We start from the raw sequence: 15,431 nt of genomic DNA on the forward strand, positions 1-15,431 counted from the left end.
ATAACAGCTCAAAGAGGCAAAAATGACATTTTTTAGGAGACTTTGCGCAGGGGTTCTTTGAAGGCGCGTAAAATCAAAACCTGAGAACTTATCAAAACCCTGTTCTACACTTTTAATCAGAAGGGTTCAATCTCTCTCCTGTGCGAGTTTGAAGCCAAAACAGCAAACGCACTCAGAGGAGATAATGTTTGAAGAAAGGGGACCGGTTTTTACAAAACTTTTGTTTTGAAGGGGGGATTGCAAACTTCCTGTTGATTTTTGTTGGGGGTTGTCAATCTATGAAATGTAGGTCTAAGCGAGACCTACATAAAGGGTTTCTGTTTCATGTCTCTCCGACATTCTTACCGGAAGTTAGAAGCAGTTTTATCTCTGTTTTCTTCCTAGGAGCAGTTTTTTCAGTGTTTTATTCAAAAATAGCGCTAGAGCGCAATTTTGAGTTTTGGGATTTGGTTTTTTTCATTAGATCGCAATATTCGCCAGTCCTTATGTGTGCGCCAAGTTTGGTGACTTTTGAAGCATTTTAAAGGGATCAAATTACAGCGCAAAGAGGCAAAAATTGCATTTTTTGCGCAAATTTTATTTTGAAGGGGTTTTTGCCAACTTCCTGTAGATTTTTGCTGAAAGAAGTGAGTGTATGAAAATTGGGTCTAAGTCAGACCTACATAGGAGTTTTTGTTTCATGTCGCTATGACATTCCTAACAGAAGTTACATGCAGTTTTGTCTATAATTTTTTCCTAGGGGGCGCTAGAGCGCAATTTTCATTTTGGGGGATTGGTTGCTTAATATGTTGGGAAGGTTTGCTATACCGACGTGTGTGTCAAATTTGGTGAGTTTTGAAGCACGTTAAAGGGGTCAAATTACAGCGCGTAGGTGCGGAATAATAATAAAACACAGCAGTTTCAATAGGGTCCTTGGCCCATGGCAAAGGACTCCACAGGAGTCCTTTGCCATGGGCCAAGGACCCTAATTACACGGCGGGCCAGAGTTTGAGACCCATGCATTAGAACTGGGGTCGGGAACCTTTTTGGCTGAGAGAGCCATGAAAGCCAAATATTTCAAAATGTATTTCCGTGAGAGCCATATAACATTTTTCAACACTGAATACAACTACATCCGTGCATTTTTAAGTATGACCAGCATTTTTAGAGTATAATAAGTCTCTTATTCTTTTTAACAACATTGTTATTCTAAAAGTTAACCAATAATAAATATAATACTTCTTACTAGGGATGCACCGAAATGAAAATTTGTGGCCGAAGCCGAATAAAATTTAAACGCTTGCCCGAATACTGAATAATGAATGCAGTTTTTTACCTTTTTTTTTTATATTGCATAAATAGCCTAGAATAAATATTTAGACATGTTTTTCAAATAAAGTAATTTTTTATTGAATATTGACATTTTTTCGATAATCCAGTCCATAGTGGATCTAACATAATAGTGTGAGAGTCCAGTCCATAGTGGATCTAACATAATAGTGAGAGTCCAGTCCATAGTGGATCTAACATAATAGTGTGAGAGTCCAGTCCATAGTGGATCTAACATAATAGTGAGAGTCCAGTCCATAGTGGATCTAACATAAAAGTGAGAGTCCAGTCCATAGTGGATCTAACATAATAGTGTGAGAGTCCAGTCCATAGTGGATCTAACATAATAGTGTGAGAGTCCAGTCCATAGTGGATCTAACATAATAGTGAGAGTCCAGTCTATAGTGGATCTAACATATCAGTGTGAGTCCAGTCCATAGTGGATCTAACATAATAGTGTGAGAGTCCAGTCCATAGTGGATCTAACATAATAGTGTGAGAGTCCAGTCCATAGTGGATCTAACATAATAGTGAGAGTCCAGTCCATAGTGGATCTAACATAATAGTGTGAGAGTCCAGTCCGTAGTGGATCTAACATAATAGTGAAAGTCCAGTCCATAGTGGATCTAACATAATAGTGAGAGTCTAGTCCATAGTGGATCTAACATAATAGTGAGAGTCCAGTCCATAGTGGATCTAACATAATAGTGTGAGTCCAGTCCATAGTGGATCTAACATAATAGTGAGAGTCCAGTTTATAGTGGATCTAACATAATAGTGTGAGAGTCCAGTCCATAGTGGATCTAACATAATAGTGTGAGAGTCCAGTCCATAGTGGATCTAACATAATAGTGAGAGTCCAGTCCATAGTGGATCTAACATAATAGTGAGAGTCCAGTCCATAGTGGATCTAACATAATAGTGAGAGTCCAGTCCATAGTGGATCTAACATAATAGTGTGAGTCCAGTCCATAGTGGATCTAACATAATAGTGTGAGAGTCCAGTCCATAGTGGATCTAACATAATAGTGTGAGAGTCCAGTCCATAGTGGACCTAACATAATAGTGAGAGTCCAGTCCATAGTGGATCTAACATAATAGTGTGAGAGTCCAGTCCATAGTGGACCTAACATAATAGTGAGAGTCCAGTCCGTAGTGAATCTAACATAATAGTGAAAGTCCACTCCATAGTGGATCTAACATAATAGTGTGAGAGTCCAGTCCATAGTGGATCTAACATAATAGTGTGAGTCCAGTCCAAAGTGGATCTAACATAATAGTGTGAGAGTCCAGTCCATAATGGATCTAACATAACAGTGTGAGAGTCCAGTCCATAGTGGATCTAACATAATAGTGAGAGTCCAGTCCATAGTGGATCTAACATAATAGTGAGAGTCCAGTCCATAGTGGATCTAACATAATAGTAAAAGTCCAGTCCATAGTGGATCTAACATAACAGTGTGAGAGTCCAGTCCATAGTGGATCCAACATAACAGTGTGAGAGTCCAGTCCATAGTGGATCCAACATAATAGTGAGAGTCCAGTCCATAGTGGATCTAACATAATAGTGAGAGTCCAGTCCATAGTGGATCTAACATAATAGTAAGAGTCGGGTCCATAGTGGATCTAACATAATAGTGAGAGTCCAGTCCATAGTGGATCTAACATGATAGTAAGAGTCTAGTCCATAGTGGATCTAACATGATAGTAAGAGTCTAGTCCATAGTGGATCTAGCAGAATATTGTGAGAGTCCAGTCCATAGTGGATCTAACATGATAGTAAGAGTCTAGTCCATAGCAGATCTAGCAGAATATTGCGAGAGTCCAGTCCATAGTGGCTCTAACATAATAGTGAGAGTCCAGTCCATAGTGGCTCTAACATAATAGTGAGAGTCCAGTCCATAGTGGATCTAACATAATAGTGTGAGAGTCCAGTCCATAGTGGATCTGACATAGTAGTGAGAGTCCAGTCCATAGTGGATCTAACATAATAGTGAGAGTCCAGTCCACAGTGGATCAAGCGTAATATTGTGAGAGTCCAGTCCATAGTGGATCTAACATAATAGTGAGAGTCCAGTCCGTAGTGGATATAACATAATAATGTGAGGGTCCAGTCCATAGTGGATCTAAAATGATAGTGAGAGTCCAGTCCATAGTGGACCTAACATGATAGTGAGAGTCCAGTCCATAGTGGATCTAACATAATAGTGAGAGTCCAGTCCATAGTGGATCTGACATAATAGTGTGAGAGTCCAGTCCATAGTGGATCTAACATAATAGTGAGAGTCCAGTCCATAGTGGATCTAACATAATAGTGAGAGTCCAGTCCATAGTGGATCTAACATAATAGTGAGAGTCCAGTCCATAGTGGATCTAACATAATAGTGAGAGTCCAGTCCATAGTGGATCTAACATAATAGTGTGAGAGTCCAGTCCATAGTGGATCTAACATTATAGTGGGAGTCCAGTCCATAGTGGATCCAACATAATAGTGAGAGTCCAGTCCATAGTGGATCTAGTATAATAGTGAGAGTCCAGTCCATAGTGGATCTAACATAACAGTGTGAGAGTCCAGTCCATAGTGGATCTAACATAATAGTGAGATTCCAGTCCATAGTGGATCAAACATAATGGTGAGAGTCCAGTCCATAGTGGATCTGACATTATAGTGTGAGAGTCCAGTCCATAGTGGATCTAACATAATAGTGTGAGAGTCCAGTCCATAGTGGATCTAACATAATAGTGAGAGTCCAGTCCATAGTGGATCTAACATAATAGTGTGAAAGTCCAGTCCATAGTGGATCTATCATAATAGTGTGAGAGTCCAGTCCATAGTGGATCTGACATAATAGTGTGAAAGTCCAGTCCATAGTGGATCTATCATAATAGTGTGAGAGTCCAGTCCACAGTGGATCTGACATAATAGTGTGAGAGTCCAGTCCATAGTGGATCCAACATAATAGTGAGAGTCCAGTCCATAGTGGATCTAACATAATAGTGAGAGTCCAGTCCATAGTGGATCTAACATAATAGTGAGAGTCCAGTCCATAGTGGATCTAACATAATAGTGAGAGTCCAGTCCATAGTGGATCTAACATAATAGTCAGAGTCCAGTCCATAGTGGATCCAACATAATAGTGGGAGTCCAGTCCATAGTGGATCCAACATAATAGTGAGAGTCCAGTCCATAGTGGATCTAACATAATAGTGAGAGTCCAGTCCACAGTGGATCTGACATAATAGTGTGAGAGTAAAGTCCATAGTGGATCTAAAAAATACAATCTAGATTGGGCTCCGAATGGGGCCCAGTCTGGAGTGGGAAAAAAAACCTCCATAGCAAAGCACATACACATATTACAACGTACATCTCCAGATATCGAGCAACAGAGGGAAGCACTCGTTGTAAAATGCTATGCTGGAATGTTTATATTTTATTTCCTGTGCGTGCGACACAGTACACATCTTCACCTACACCGGGCCTGGGCAATTATTTTGACCCGGGGGGCCAAATTTAGAGAAAAAATGTGTCTGAGGGACAAATACAAAACCTCATAATAATGTCGAAATGGCTAAAAACGTTATGACAGACCGCCTTAAAAAAAGGAATGGAATTTAATTATTATTATTTTTTTTTTTACTGAATGAGACACCCAATAAACAATGTGGGATTTACAATATTAACTATGAACGATAAAACACTGAATATTGACAATTGACAATTTGCCCAGGTGTGACCTACACTACTGGGGCGGCATAGCTCGGTTGGTAGAGCGGCCGTGCCAGCAACTTGAGGGTTACAGGTTCGATTCCCGTTTCCGCCATCCTAGTCACTGCCGTTGTGTCCTTGGGCAAGACACTTTACCCACCTGCTCCCATTGCCACCCACACTGGTTTAAATGTAACTTAGTTATTGGGTTTCACTACGTAAAGCGCTTTGAGTCACTAGAGAAAAGCGCTATATAAATATAATTCACTAATTCACTTCACTACACTTTCAGAATGTCACCTCGCTAAATCCCTGCTTCTTCTCCAGAACATTTTCCATAACGGAAGCGACGAGTTCGAAATCCGACATGACCTCCTCGACTGCCACATCAGCATCTGCTCACCACAGGTGCGTTCCAGTTCCAGAGACAGGAACTGTTTGACGTGCTATTAAAATAAAACAAAAAAAAACAAGAACTCAGTTTTGCTCTCATGTTTCAGGTGGCCGAGCTCTTCACGGACAATTTTGATTACCAGACGAGGAACGACTTTGTCAGGGGGATTTTGGTGAACGAAGAGGTAATAAAGTGCAATTGATGTTTTGCCCTAAGGACCAGTGCATGGGGTTTAGTGCCATCTTGTGGTCAGGTTGCACATTTCTTCCCTCTTCTCAAGCCATTATTACCCTATTTTCGGTAAATAAGCCACACCCACTAAATTATAGAAGGCAAAAAAAATGCTATAAGTCGCGAAATTATTTATTTACACAAATATTTTGTAAATGTATATGTACATACCTTAATTGTTTCCAAACCGTGCCTGGAACACGGCAGTAAAACGGCTGATCAAACAAAACAGAAGTCATCGTCATGGATCCACTTGTTGTGAAAGTTATCCGTCCAATCAGCTAAATTGACTGAATAACTTCACGGTGACATTTTGGTGAATTTGTGAAACTGAAACAATCCAAAAAGATTGCCTTTTGTAAGTTACCGTATTTCTATGAATTGCCGCCGGGTATATAGTATGCACCTGCCTAGAATTACTGCGGGGTCAAACTCGTTACGCAAAATATTATTTTTATTAGCGCATGTCTAGAATCAAACTCGTTTTGCAAAATAATTAGCATATGCCTGGAATTTCCACCGGGTCAAACTCGTCACGTCACGAGTGACACTTCACCTGTCATCATTTTCAAAATGGAGGAGGCTGATTTCAATCATTTGAAATCGCATAAAGGGAAGAAGATTAAGAGCTATTCGGTAGGATTTAAGGTCCAAGCTATTGAATTTGCTAAAAAGAACAGTAAGCAGCTATGTTTTATTTATATACCGTAGCTGCGTGTGTCAAATATGAGTCATTAAATGACTCCCGCCTCCGGGTGGTAGAGGGCGCTAGTAATCCTTCTTGCGACTACTCGGCTGCAGAAGAAGTGACAACAAGCAGCGATCGTTTATTTTTTCCTCTCGCTTGCACTTTTAACATGGGGGATTACATATCTAAAATAAAACAGTTTTCTAAATTGGACTTTAAATCGAAGCAGGAGGTAATAAAGGAAGATCTCCATCGAGACAGAGAGACTTTTAAAACTGAAGAAAGATAAGGAAGACTTCTATAAACAAGTTAGCGACGCGTTTTGATCAGAAGGAGCTGCGCATTGACTTCATTTATAAGTAAAGGTAAGACCATAAAAACGTTTTTTTTTATTAAATGTGCTTTTCATGATGGCATCCTTACATCACACTCAAATTTTTAAGCGCAGGCCTAAATTTACCGCATGCCTTTGGTAAGTGCCGGAGTGAGAAGAGGTTTTAAATTAATTATCGCCCCGGCGGCAGTTCAAGGACATACGGTAGTTTGTTGTTTTTTCACTGTACCGAATCAAATTTTTAAGCGCAGGCCTAAATTTACCGCATGCCTTTGGTAAACGCCGGAGTGAAAAGAGGTTTTAAATTAATTACGGGCCCCGGCGGCAATTCAAGGAAATACGGCAGTTTGTTGTTTTCTTACTGTACCGAAAATGTACCGAATCAAATTTTTAAGCGCAGGCCTAAATTTACCGCATGCCTTTGGTAAGTGCCGGAGTGAGAAGAGGTTTTAAAATAATTAGCGCATGCTAGCCTTTACCGCATGCCTTTGGTAAACGCCGGAGTGAGAAGAAGTTTTGAATTAAATAGCGCCCCGGCGGCAATTCAAGGAAATACGGTAATTTGTTGTTTTCTTACTGTACCGAAAATGTACCGAATCAAATTTTTAAGCGCAGGCCTAAATTTACCGCATGCCTTTGGTAAGTGCCGGAGTGAGAAGAGGTTTTAAATTAATTATCGCCCCGGCGGCAATTCAAGGAAATACGGTAATTTGTTGTTTTCTTACTGTACCGAAAATGTACCGAATCAAATTTTTAAGCGCAGGCCTAAATTTACCGCATGCCTTTGGTAAGTGCCGGAGTGAGAATAGGTTTTGGAATAATAAGCGCATGCTTGCCTTTACCGCATGCCTTTGGTAAACGCCGGAGTGAGTAGAGGTTTTAAATTAATTAGCGCCCCGGCGGCAATTCAAGGAAATACGGTAGTTTGTTGTTTTCTTACTGTACCGAACCGTGACCTCCGAAATGTTTGTGTACCGTCCATCCATCCATCCATCTTCTCCCGCTTATCCGAGGTCGGGTCGCGGGGGCAGCAGCCTAAGCAGGTACTGTTACAGCCCTAATATATAGTAATATAAGTTGTGTGGCTAGTTCAGTTAACATGTAACTCTGCATCTTTTATGTAGATTTTTAACCTCAAAAGGTTCACAGAGTTTAATTTCTGCAGATGTTTCGCACACAAAGGCTTTTAGTGCGATCCAGAAGGTGGTAAGCCGAAAAGTTCGTAAATGGAGGTTGCACCGTACAAATGTTCCTGGTTTAGATATGAAGCTCATACCACAATAGACATTTTGTACTGCTTTATGAATCCCATGCACTCTTCCCCAATATCACATCCGATAATGCAACACATTTCAAGCCCCCTTTTTTTTGTTTGTTTGAATCCACCAACAGATCCTGGGCAATCAGATACACATGCATGTCACCAAAGACGGTTACGGGGCCCGAGTGTCCAACCTGCTCATGTACGACTCTGTCTCGTCGGACCTGGTGAGGCGCTGGGTCTACCCCCTCACCCCCGAGTCCAATTTCCCCGACCAGAAAGGATGGAGCTGCACATACTCCCGCCACAACGTCTACCGGGGCACCGGGGTCAGCCTGGGCCACGGCAGCCAGATGGAGGAGAACGTGCTGATCGGTTGCGACACCAGCGTCGGCGCCAACTGCTTCATCTCCAACAGCGTCATCGGCAACCACTGCACGATAGGTAAGTTGCACCGGCGACTCGTCGATGGTTGGATCACGTAACTTGCTCAGACCATACCAACTTTATTTATAAAACCCTTAAAGCATTGAATCCATGTAATGCTTTAAAAAGGCAAATGGATGGCACAAAAAGCCAAAAGGCTTGTTTCCGTTGTGGTCCTTCATATATTCATCACATTTGATACATTCAGTAATAAAAGATATATAACCCGTAACATGTAAAAAAAAACAAACAAAAAATGGAAAGAATATGTACATATACGCGGTACTCTGTGATTGTGCGCTGCCAAACATGCTCCTCTGCTCGTAAAACCAGCAATGTCACGATGTATCATGCCTGTTAAAAAAAAAAAAAAAAATGGCAGACCAGTACTTTTCAAACAGGGTATAGTACCGTTTTTGATTCATTAGTACCCTGATACTATACGAGTACCGGTATACCGTACAATCTTTGTGTGTGCATGTACACTTTGTGTACTATGTACACTCTGTGTACTATTTACACTGCAATATGTTTATGATGTACACTTTAATATGTGTACTATGCACACAGTAATTTATGTACTGTGTACACTTCAATATATGTACTATGTACACTTCAATTTGTATACTATGTACACTTCAATGTGTGTACTATGTACACCAATGTGTACTACACAATATATGTGTACGATGTACACTTTAACATGTGTACTACGTACCTTTAACGTGTACTATGTACACTTCAATATGTGTACAGGGTACACTTCAATATGTATGCTATGTGCACTTCAAATGTGTACTGTGCACAGTGTAATTTATGTACTGTGTACACTTCAATATATGTGCTATGTATACTTCAATTTTTTTACTTCAATTTGTATACTATGTACACTGCAATAGGTGTACTATGTACACTCTAATGTGCACTATTTACACTGCAATATGTGTATGATGTACACTTTAACATGTGTACTACGTACACTTTAACATCTGTACTATGTACACTTTAACATCTGTACTGCGTACACTTTAACATGTGTACTATGTACACTTTAACATGTGTACTATGTACACTTCAATATGTGTACAGAGTACACTTCAATATGTATGCTATGTACACACTTCTAATGTGTACTATGCACTGAAATGTATGTACTGTGTACACTTCAATTTGTGTACTCTGTACACTTTAATTTGTTTACTTCAATGTGTATACGATGTACACTTCAACATGTGTACTATGTACACTTTAACATGTGTACTATGTACACTTTAACATGTGTACTATGTACACGTTAACAAGTGTAGTATGTACACTTTAACATGTGTACTATGCACACTTTAACATGTGTACAGAGTACACTTCAACACTTCAATATGTATGCTATGTACACTTCAACATGTCTACTTTGTACACTGTGTACTATTTACACTGTAACATGTGTATGATGTACACTTTAACATGTGTACTATGTGCACTTTAACATGTGCACTATGTACACTTTAACATGTGTACACAGTACACTTTAACAAGTGTAGTATGTACACTTTAACATGTGTACAGAGTACACTTCAATATGTATGCTATGTACACTTCAACATGTCTACTTTGTACACTGTACTATTTACACTGTAACATGTGTATGATGTACACTTTAACATGTGTACCATGTGCACTTTAACATGTGTACTATGTACACTTTAACAAGTGTAGTATGTACACTTTAACATGTGTACTATGCACACTTTAACATGTGTACATGTGTACTATGTACACTTCAATATGTGTACAGAGTACACTTCAATATCTATGCTATGTACACTTTTATATGTATACTATGTACACTTTTGTAATTTATGCTCCTCTGCTCGTAAAACCAACAAAGTCACGACGTATCATGCCTGTAAAAAATAAAAAATAAATATGGAAAACCAGTACTTTTCAAACAGGGTATAGTACCGTTTTTGATTCATTAGTACCCTGATACTATACTTTGATGGATCGATAATTGCAAGTGTTTTTCCCTGCAACAGGTGACAACGTCACCTTGGACCACGCCTACATCTGGAACAATGTCCAGGTGGCCAGCAACGTGCTGATCAGTCATTCCGTGGTCTGCGACAAGGCCGAGGTCAAAGAAGGCGTCAAGCTCAATAAACAGTGCGTGCTGGCGTACAATGTGAGCAACAAACTCCCTGAAAAGCCTCTATTTGACATTGTTTTATGTGGAAACACTAAAATGTTGGATATTATTAAAGGTGGTCACCATGGCAACCACAGCAGACTTCCTTTTTTGAAGCCACGCTCTCTTCCTTGCCAGGTGGTGATCGGACCTCACATCTCTTTGCCCGAGGGCACCGTGGTGTCCATGCACCATCCGGCCGAGGAAGAGGAGGAGGAAGACGACGACGAATTCCTCGGCGACGTGGCCGCGGTGGGACAGAGCGAGGACAGCGCCAAACAGAAAGGTGCGGCTCGGTAAGCCCGGAGGCGTTTGCCATGTTTGAGCCGTGGTCGCTGCTCCTCCGCAGTTTTCAACCCGGCGGAGGTGGGAGCGGAGGGACGAGGCTACGTCTGGAGAGTCGGCAGCCCGAGTGACACCGACGACGAAGAGCTGTCACATTGTCTGTGGGGTAGGTGATGTGCTGAGCACTTATTACCCACAATGCAGCGGTCGCTCACGCGCTCCCACGCTCCCAGGTTTGACCTTGAACCCTGAGCTCGAGAGCGAGAGCGAGGACAGCGAGCCCGACGGTCCTGATGATCCTGTCATTCCCTCACCTGAGATGGACGATGTCAACGGTGAGGCTCCAGAGCAAAGTCCCTCAGTGCACTTCAATATGTGCACACTACAATATGTGTATGGAGTACACTTCAATATGTAGGCTATGTACAGTTTAAATATGTATAATATGCACACTGTAATGTCTGTACTATGTACACTTCAATTTCTATACTTCAATTTGTAATATATAGATGTACTATGTACACTTTAGAATGTGTACGGAGTACACTTTAATATGTATACTATGTACAATTCAAATGTGTATTATGCAGACTGTAATTTGTGTACAGTGTACACTTCAATATGTATACTTCATTTTGTATACTATGTACACTTCAATAGTTGTACCAGGTTCACTTTATGCATGCATGTGAGCTACACTTCTACATGTGTACTATGTACACTCAAATGTGTACCACTTACACTGTAATATGTCTATTATGTACACTTTAATATATGTACTATGTACACTTTAGTATGTGTACTATGTACATGTCAATATGTGTACAGAGTACACTTCAATATGAATGCTATGTATACTATGTACACTTTAAATGTGTACTATGCACACTGTAATTTATGTACTGTGTACACTTCAATTTGTATACTATGTACACTTCAATAGTTGTACTATGTTCACTTTATGCATGCATGTGTGCTACACTTCAACATGTGTACTATGTACACTCAAATGTGTACCACTTACACTGTAATATGTCTATTATGTACACTTTAATATATGTACTATGTACACTTTAGTATGTGTACTATGTACATGTCAATATGTGTACAGAGTACACTTCAATATGAATGCTATGTATACTATGTACACTTTAAATGTGTACTATGCACACTGTAATTTATGTACTGTGTACACTTCAATTTGTATACTATGTACACTTCAATAGTTGTACTATGTTCACTTTATGCATGCATATGTGTGCTACACTTCATGTGTACTATGTACACTCAAATGTGTACCATTTACACTGTAATATATGTACTATGTACACTTTAGTATGTGTACAGAGTACACTTCAGTATGTATACTATGTACACTTAAAATGTGTATTATGCACACTGTAATGTATGTACAGTGTACACTTCAATTTGTGTACTATGTACACTTCAATAGTTGTACTATGTTCACTTTATGCATGCATGTGTGCTACACTTCAACTTGTGTACTATGTACACTCAAATGTGTACCATTTACACTGTAATATGTCTATGATGTACACTTTAGTATGTGTACTATGTACACGTCAATATGTGTACAGAGTACACTTAAATATGTATACTATGTACACTTTAAATGTGTATTATGCACACTGTAATTTATGTACAGTGTACACTTCAATATGTATACTTCAGTTTGTATATTATGTACACTTCAATAGTTGTACTATGTTCACTTTATGCATGCATATGTGTGCTACACTTCATGTGTACTATGTACACTCAAATGTGTACCATTTACACTGTAATATGTCTGTGATGTACACTTTAATATATGTACTATGTACACTTTAGTATGTATACTTTGTACAATTCAAATGTGTATTATGCACACTGTAATTTATGTACAGTGTACACTTCAATATGTATACTATGTACAATTCAAATGTGTATTATGCACACTGTAATTTATTTACAGTGTACACTTCAATATGTATACTATGTACACTTCAAATTTGTATTATACACACTGTAATTTATATACAGAGTACACTTCAATATGTATACTATGTTCACTTCAAATTTGTATTATGCACACTACTTTATGTACAGTGTACACTTCAATATGTATACTTCAATTTGTATACTATGTACACTTCAATAGTTGTACTATGTTCACTTTATGCATACATATGTGTGCTACACTTCTACATATGTACTATGTACACTCAAATGTGTACCATTTACACTGTAATATGTCTATGATGTACACTTTAATATATGTACTATGTACACTTTATTATGTGTACAGAGTACACTTCATTATGTATACTATGTACAATTCAAATGTGTATTATGTACACTTCAAATGTGTATTATGCACATTGTAATTTATGTACAGTGTACACTTCAATGTGTATACTTCAATGTGTATACTATGTACAATTCAATAGTTGTACTATGTTCACTTTATGCATGCATGTGTGTGCTACACTTCAACATGTGTACTATGTACACTCAATTATGTGTACCATTTACACTGTAATATGTCTATGATGTACACTTTAATATATGAACTATGTACCCTTTAGTATGTGTACAGAGTACACTTCAATATGTATACTATGTTCACTTCAAATGTGTACTATGCACACTGTAATTTATGTACAGTGTACACTTCAATATGTATACTTCAATTTGTATACTATGTACACTTCAATAGTTGTACTATGTTCACTTTATGCATGCATATGTGTGCTACACTTCAAGATGTGTACTATGTACTCTCAAATGTGTACCATTTACACTGTAATATGTCTATGATGTACACTTTAATATATGAGCTATGTACCCTTTAGTATGTGTACAGAGTACACTTCAATACGTATACTATGTACACTTCAAATGTGTATTATGCACACTGTAATTTATGTACAGTGTACACTTCAATTTGTATACTATGTACACTTCCATAGTTGTACTATGTTCACTTTATGCATGCATATGTGTGCTACACTTCATCTGTGCTATGTACACTGTAATGTGTACTATTTACACAAAAATGTGTATAATGTACACTTGAATATGTGTAGTATGTACACTTTAATATGTGTACTATGTACACTTCAAATGTGTACTATGGACACTAATTTATGCACTGTGTAGACTTCAATGTGTGTACTTCAAGTGTACAGAGTACACTTCGATGTGTATACTATGTACACTTTTATATGTATACATAGCACACTGTAATTTATGTACAGTGTACACTTCAATATGTGTACTATGTACAGATAAATGTGTATACTATGTAGTCATGGTTATTTACTTAAAGACTTTGGGAGCATGTTAACAGTCAGCATGCATTTTAGCCAATTCTGTAGGCACAAAACTATAAGTTATAATTAATAATATTACTTTTGTACATTGGAGAAAAGTTGGAGAAATACTTAATTTTCCAGTATGCTTTTTGTTTAATTTTAGTGTTAAATAAAGTATTTTTACAGAAATTGTAATAATAGTGAATTAATAAACATTCCAAAGATACTCTAATTAAAGAGTGCAATGAACTTGTACCTGTAGTGTTCCAGAAGGAGGTTGTGGGCACGCTACAAAGAGGCTTGGAAGAAAACATCAGCTGCGACAACCTGGTGCTGGAGATCAACTCTCTCAAGTAAGTCCCAACATTCAGTTAGCACTTTTTTAAAATTGTGGAGTGTGACGAGCCATCTTCCTGCAGGTACGCCTACAACATCACCCTGAAGGAGGTGATGCAGATACTGACCCGGGTGTTGTTGGAAACGCCGTTCCAGCAGCAGGGCCCGCAGCTCTCCGCATCCCAATACGTCGCTACGCTTCTGCCGGTAAATCATCTCTTTGACTCCTGTTGTGTTACAGGGGAAACATTTACAGTGCGGCAAAAAAAGTATTTAGTCAGCCAGCGATTGTGCAAGTTCTCCCACTTCAAAAGATGACAGAGGTCTGTCATTTTCATCATAGGTACACTTCAAAGGATGACAGAGGTCTGTCATTTTCATCATAGGTACACTTCAACTGTGAGAGACAGAATGTGACAAAAAAATCCAGGAATTCACATTGTCGGATTTTAAAGAATTTATTTGTAAATTATGGTGGAAAATAAGTATTTGGTCAACCATTCAAAGCTCTCACTGATGGAAGGAGGTTTTGGCTCAAAAATCATTCATTCTTTCCTTAACACGGATCCATCGTCCTGTCCCCTTAGCCGAAAAACAACCCCAAAGCATGATGTTTCCACCCCCATGCTTCACAGTAGGTATGGTGTTCTTGGGATGCAACTCAGTATTCTTCTTCCTCCAAACACGACGAGTTGGGTTTATACCAAAAAGTTCTATTTTGGTTTCATCTGACCACATGACATTCTCCAATCCTCTGCTGTATCATTCATGTATCCATTTTGGTATGAACTCAACTCGTCGTGTTTGGATGGAAGAAGAATACTGAGTTGCATCCCAAGAACACCATAACTACTGTGAAGCATGGGGGTGGAAACATCATGCTTTGGGGCTGTTTTTCTGCTAAGGGGACAAGACGATTGATCCGTGTTAAGGAAAGAATGAATGGGGCCATGTATCGTGAGA

At 38.9% G+C, this 15,431-nt stretch overlaps 1 protein-coding gene across 1 annotated transcript in view; it reads left to right on the forward strand.

Moving 5' to 3' along the window:
* The window catches only part of eif2b5 (eukaryotic translation initiation factor 2B, subunit 5 epsilon), a 45,040-nt gene that overhangs the window by 16,310 nt on the left and 13,299 nt on the right, over positions 1–15,431 (forward strand). Inside the window, exons 5-13 of the mRNA XM_061891259.1 lie at positions 5,342–5,422; positions 5,515–5,592; positions 8,054–8,366; positions 10,382–10,527; positions 10,669–10,816; positions 10,880–10,981; positions 11,049–11,150; positions 14,395–14,485; positions 14,552–14,675. Of these exons, the coding sequence (XP_061747243.1) occupies positions 5,342–5,422; positions 5,515–5,592; positions 8,054–8,366; positions 10,382–10,527; positions 10,669–10,816; positions 10,880–10,981; positions 11,049–11,150; positions 14,395–14,485; positions 14,552–14,675 (1,185 nt within the window). The remainder of the gene's footprint in view (positions 1–5,341; positions 5,423–5,514; positions 5,593–8,053; positions 8,367–10,381; positions 10,528–10,668; positions 10,817–10,879; positions 10,982–11,048; positions 11,151–14,394; positions 14,486–14,551; positions 14,676–15,431) is intronic.

The sequence above is a fragment of the Nerophis ophidion genome, linkage group LG28, assembly GCF_033978795.1.
Source record: "Nerophis ophidion isolate RoL-2023_Sa linkage group LG28, RoL_Noph_v1.0, whole genome shotgun sequence".
In the NCBI taxonomy this organism is placed as follows: domain Eukaryota; kingdom Metazoa; phylum Chordata; class Actinopteri; order Syngnathiformes; family Syngnathidae; genus Nerophis; species Nerophis ophidion.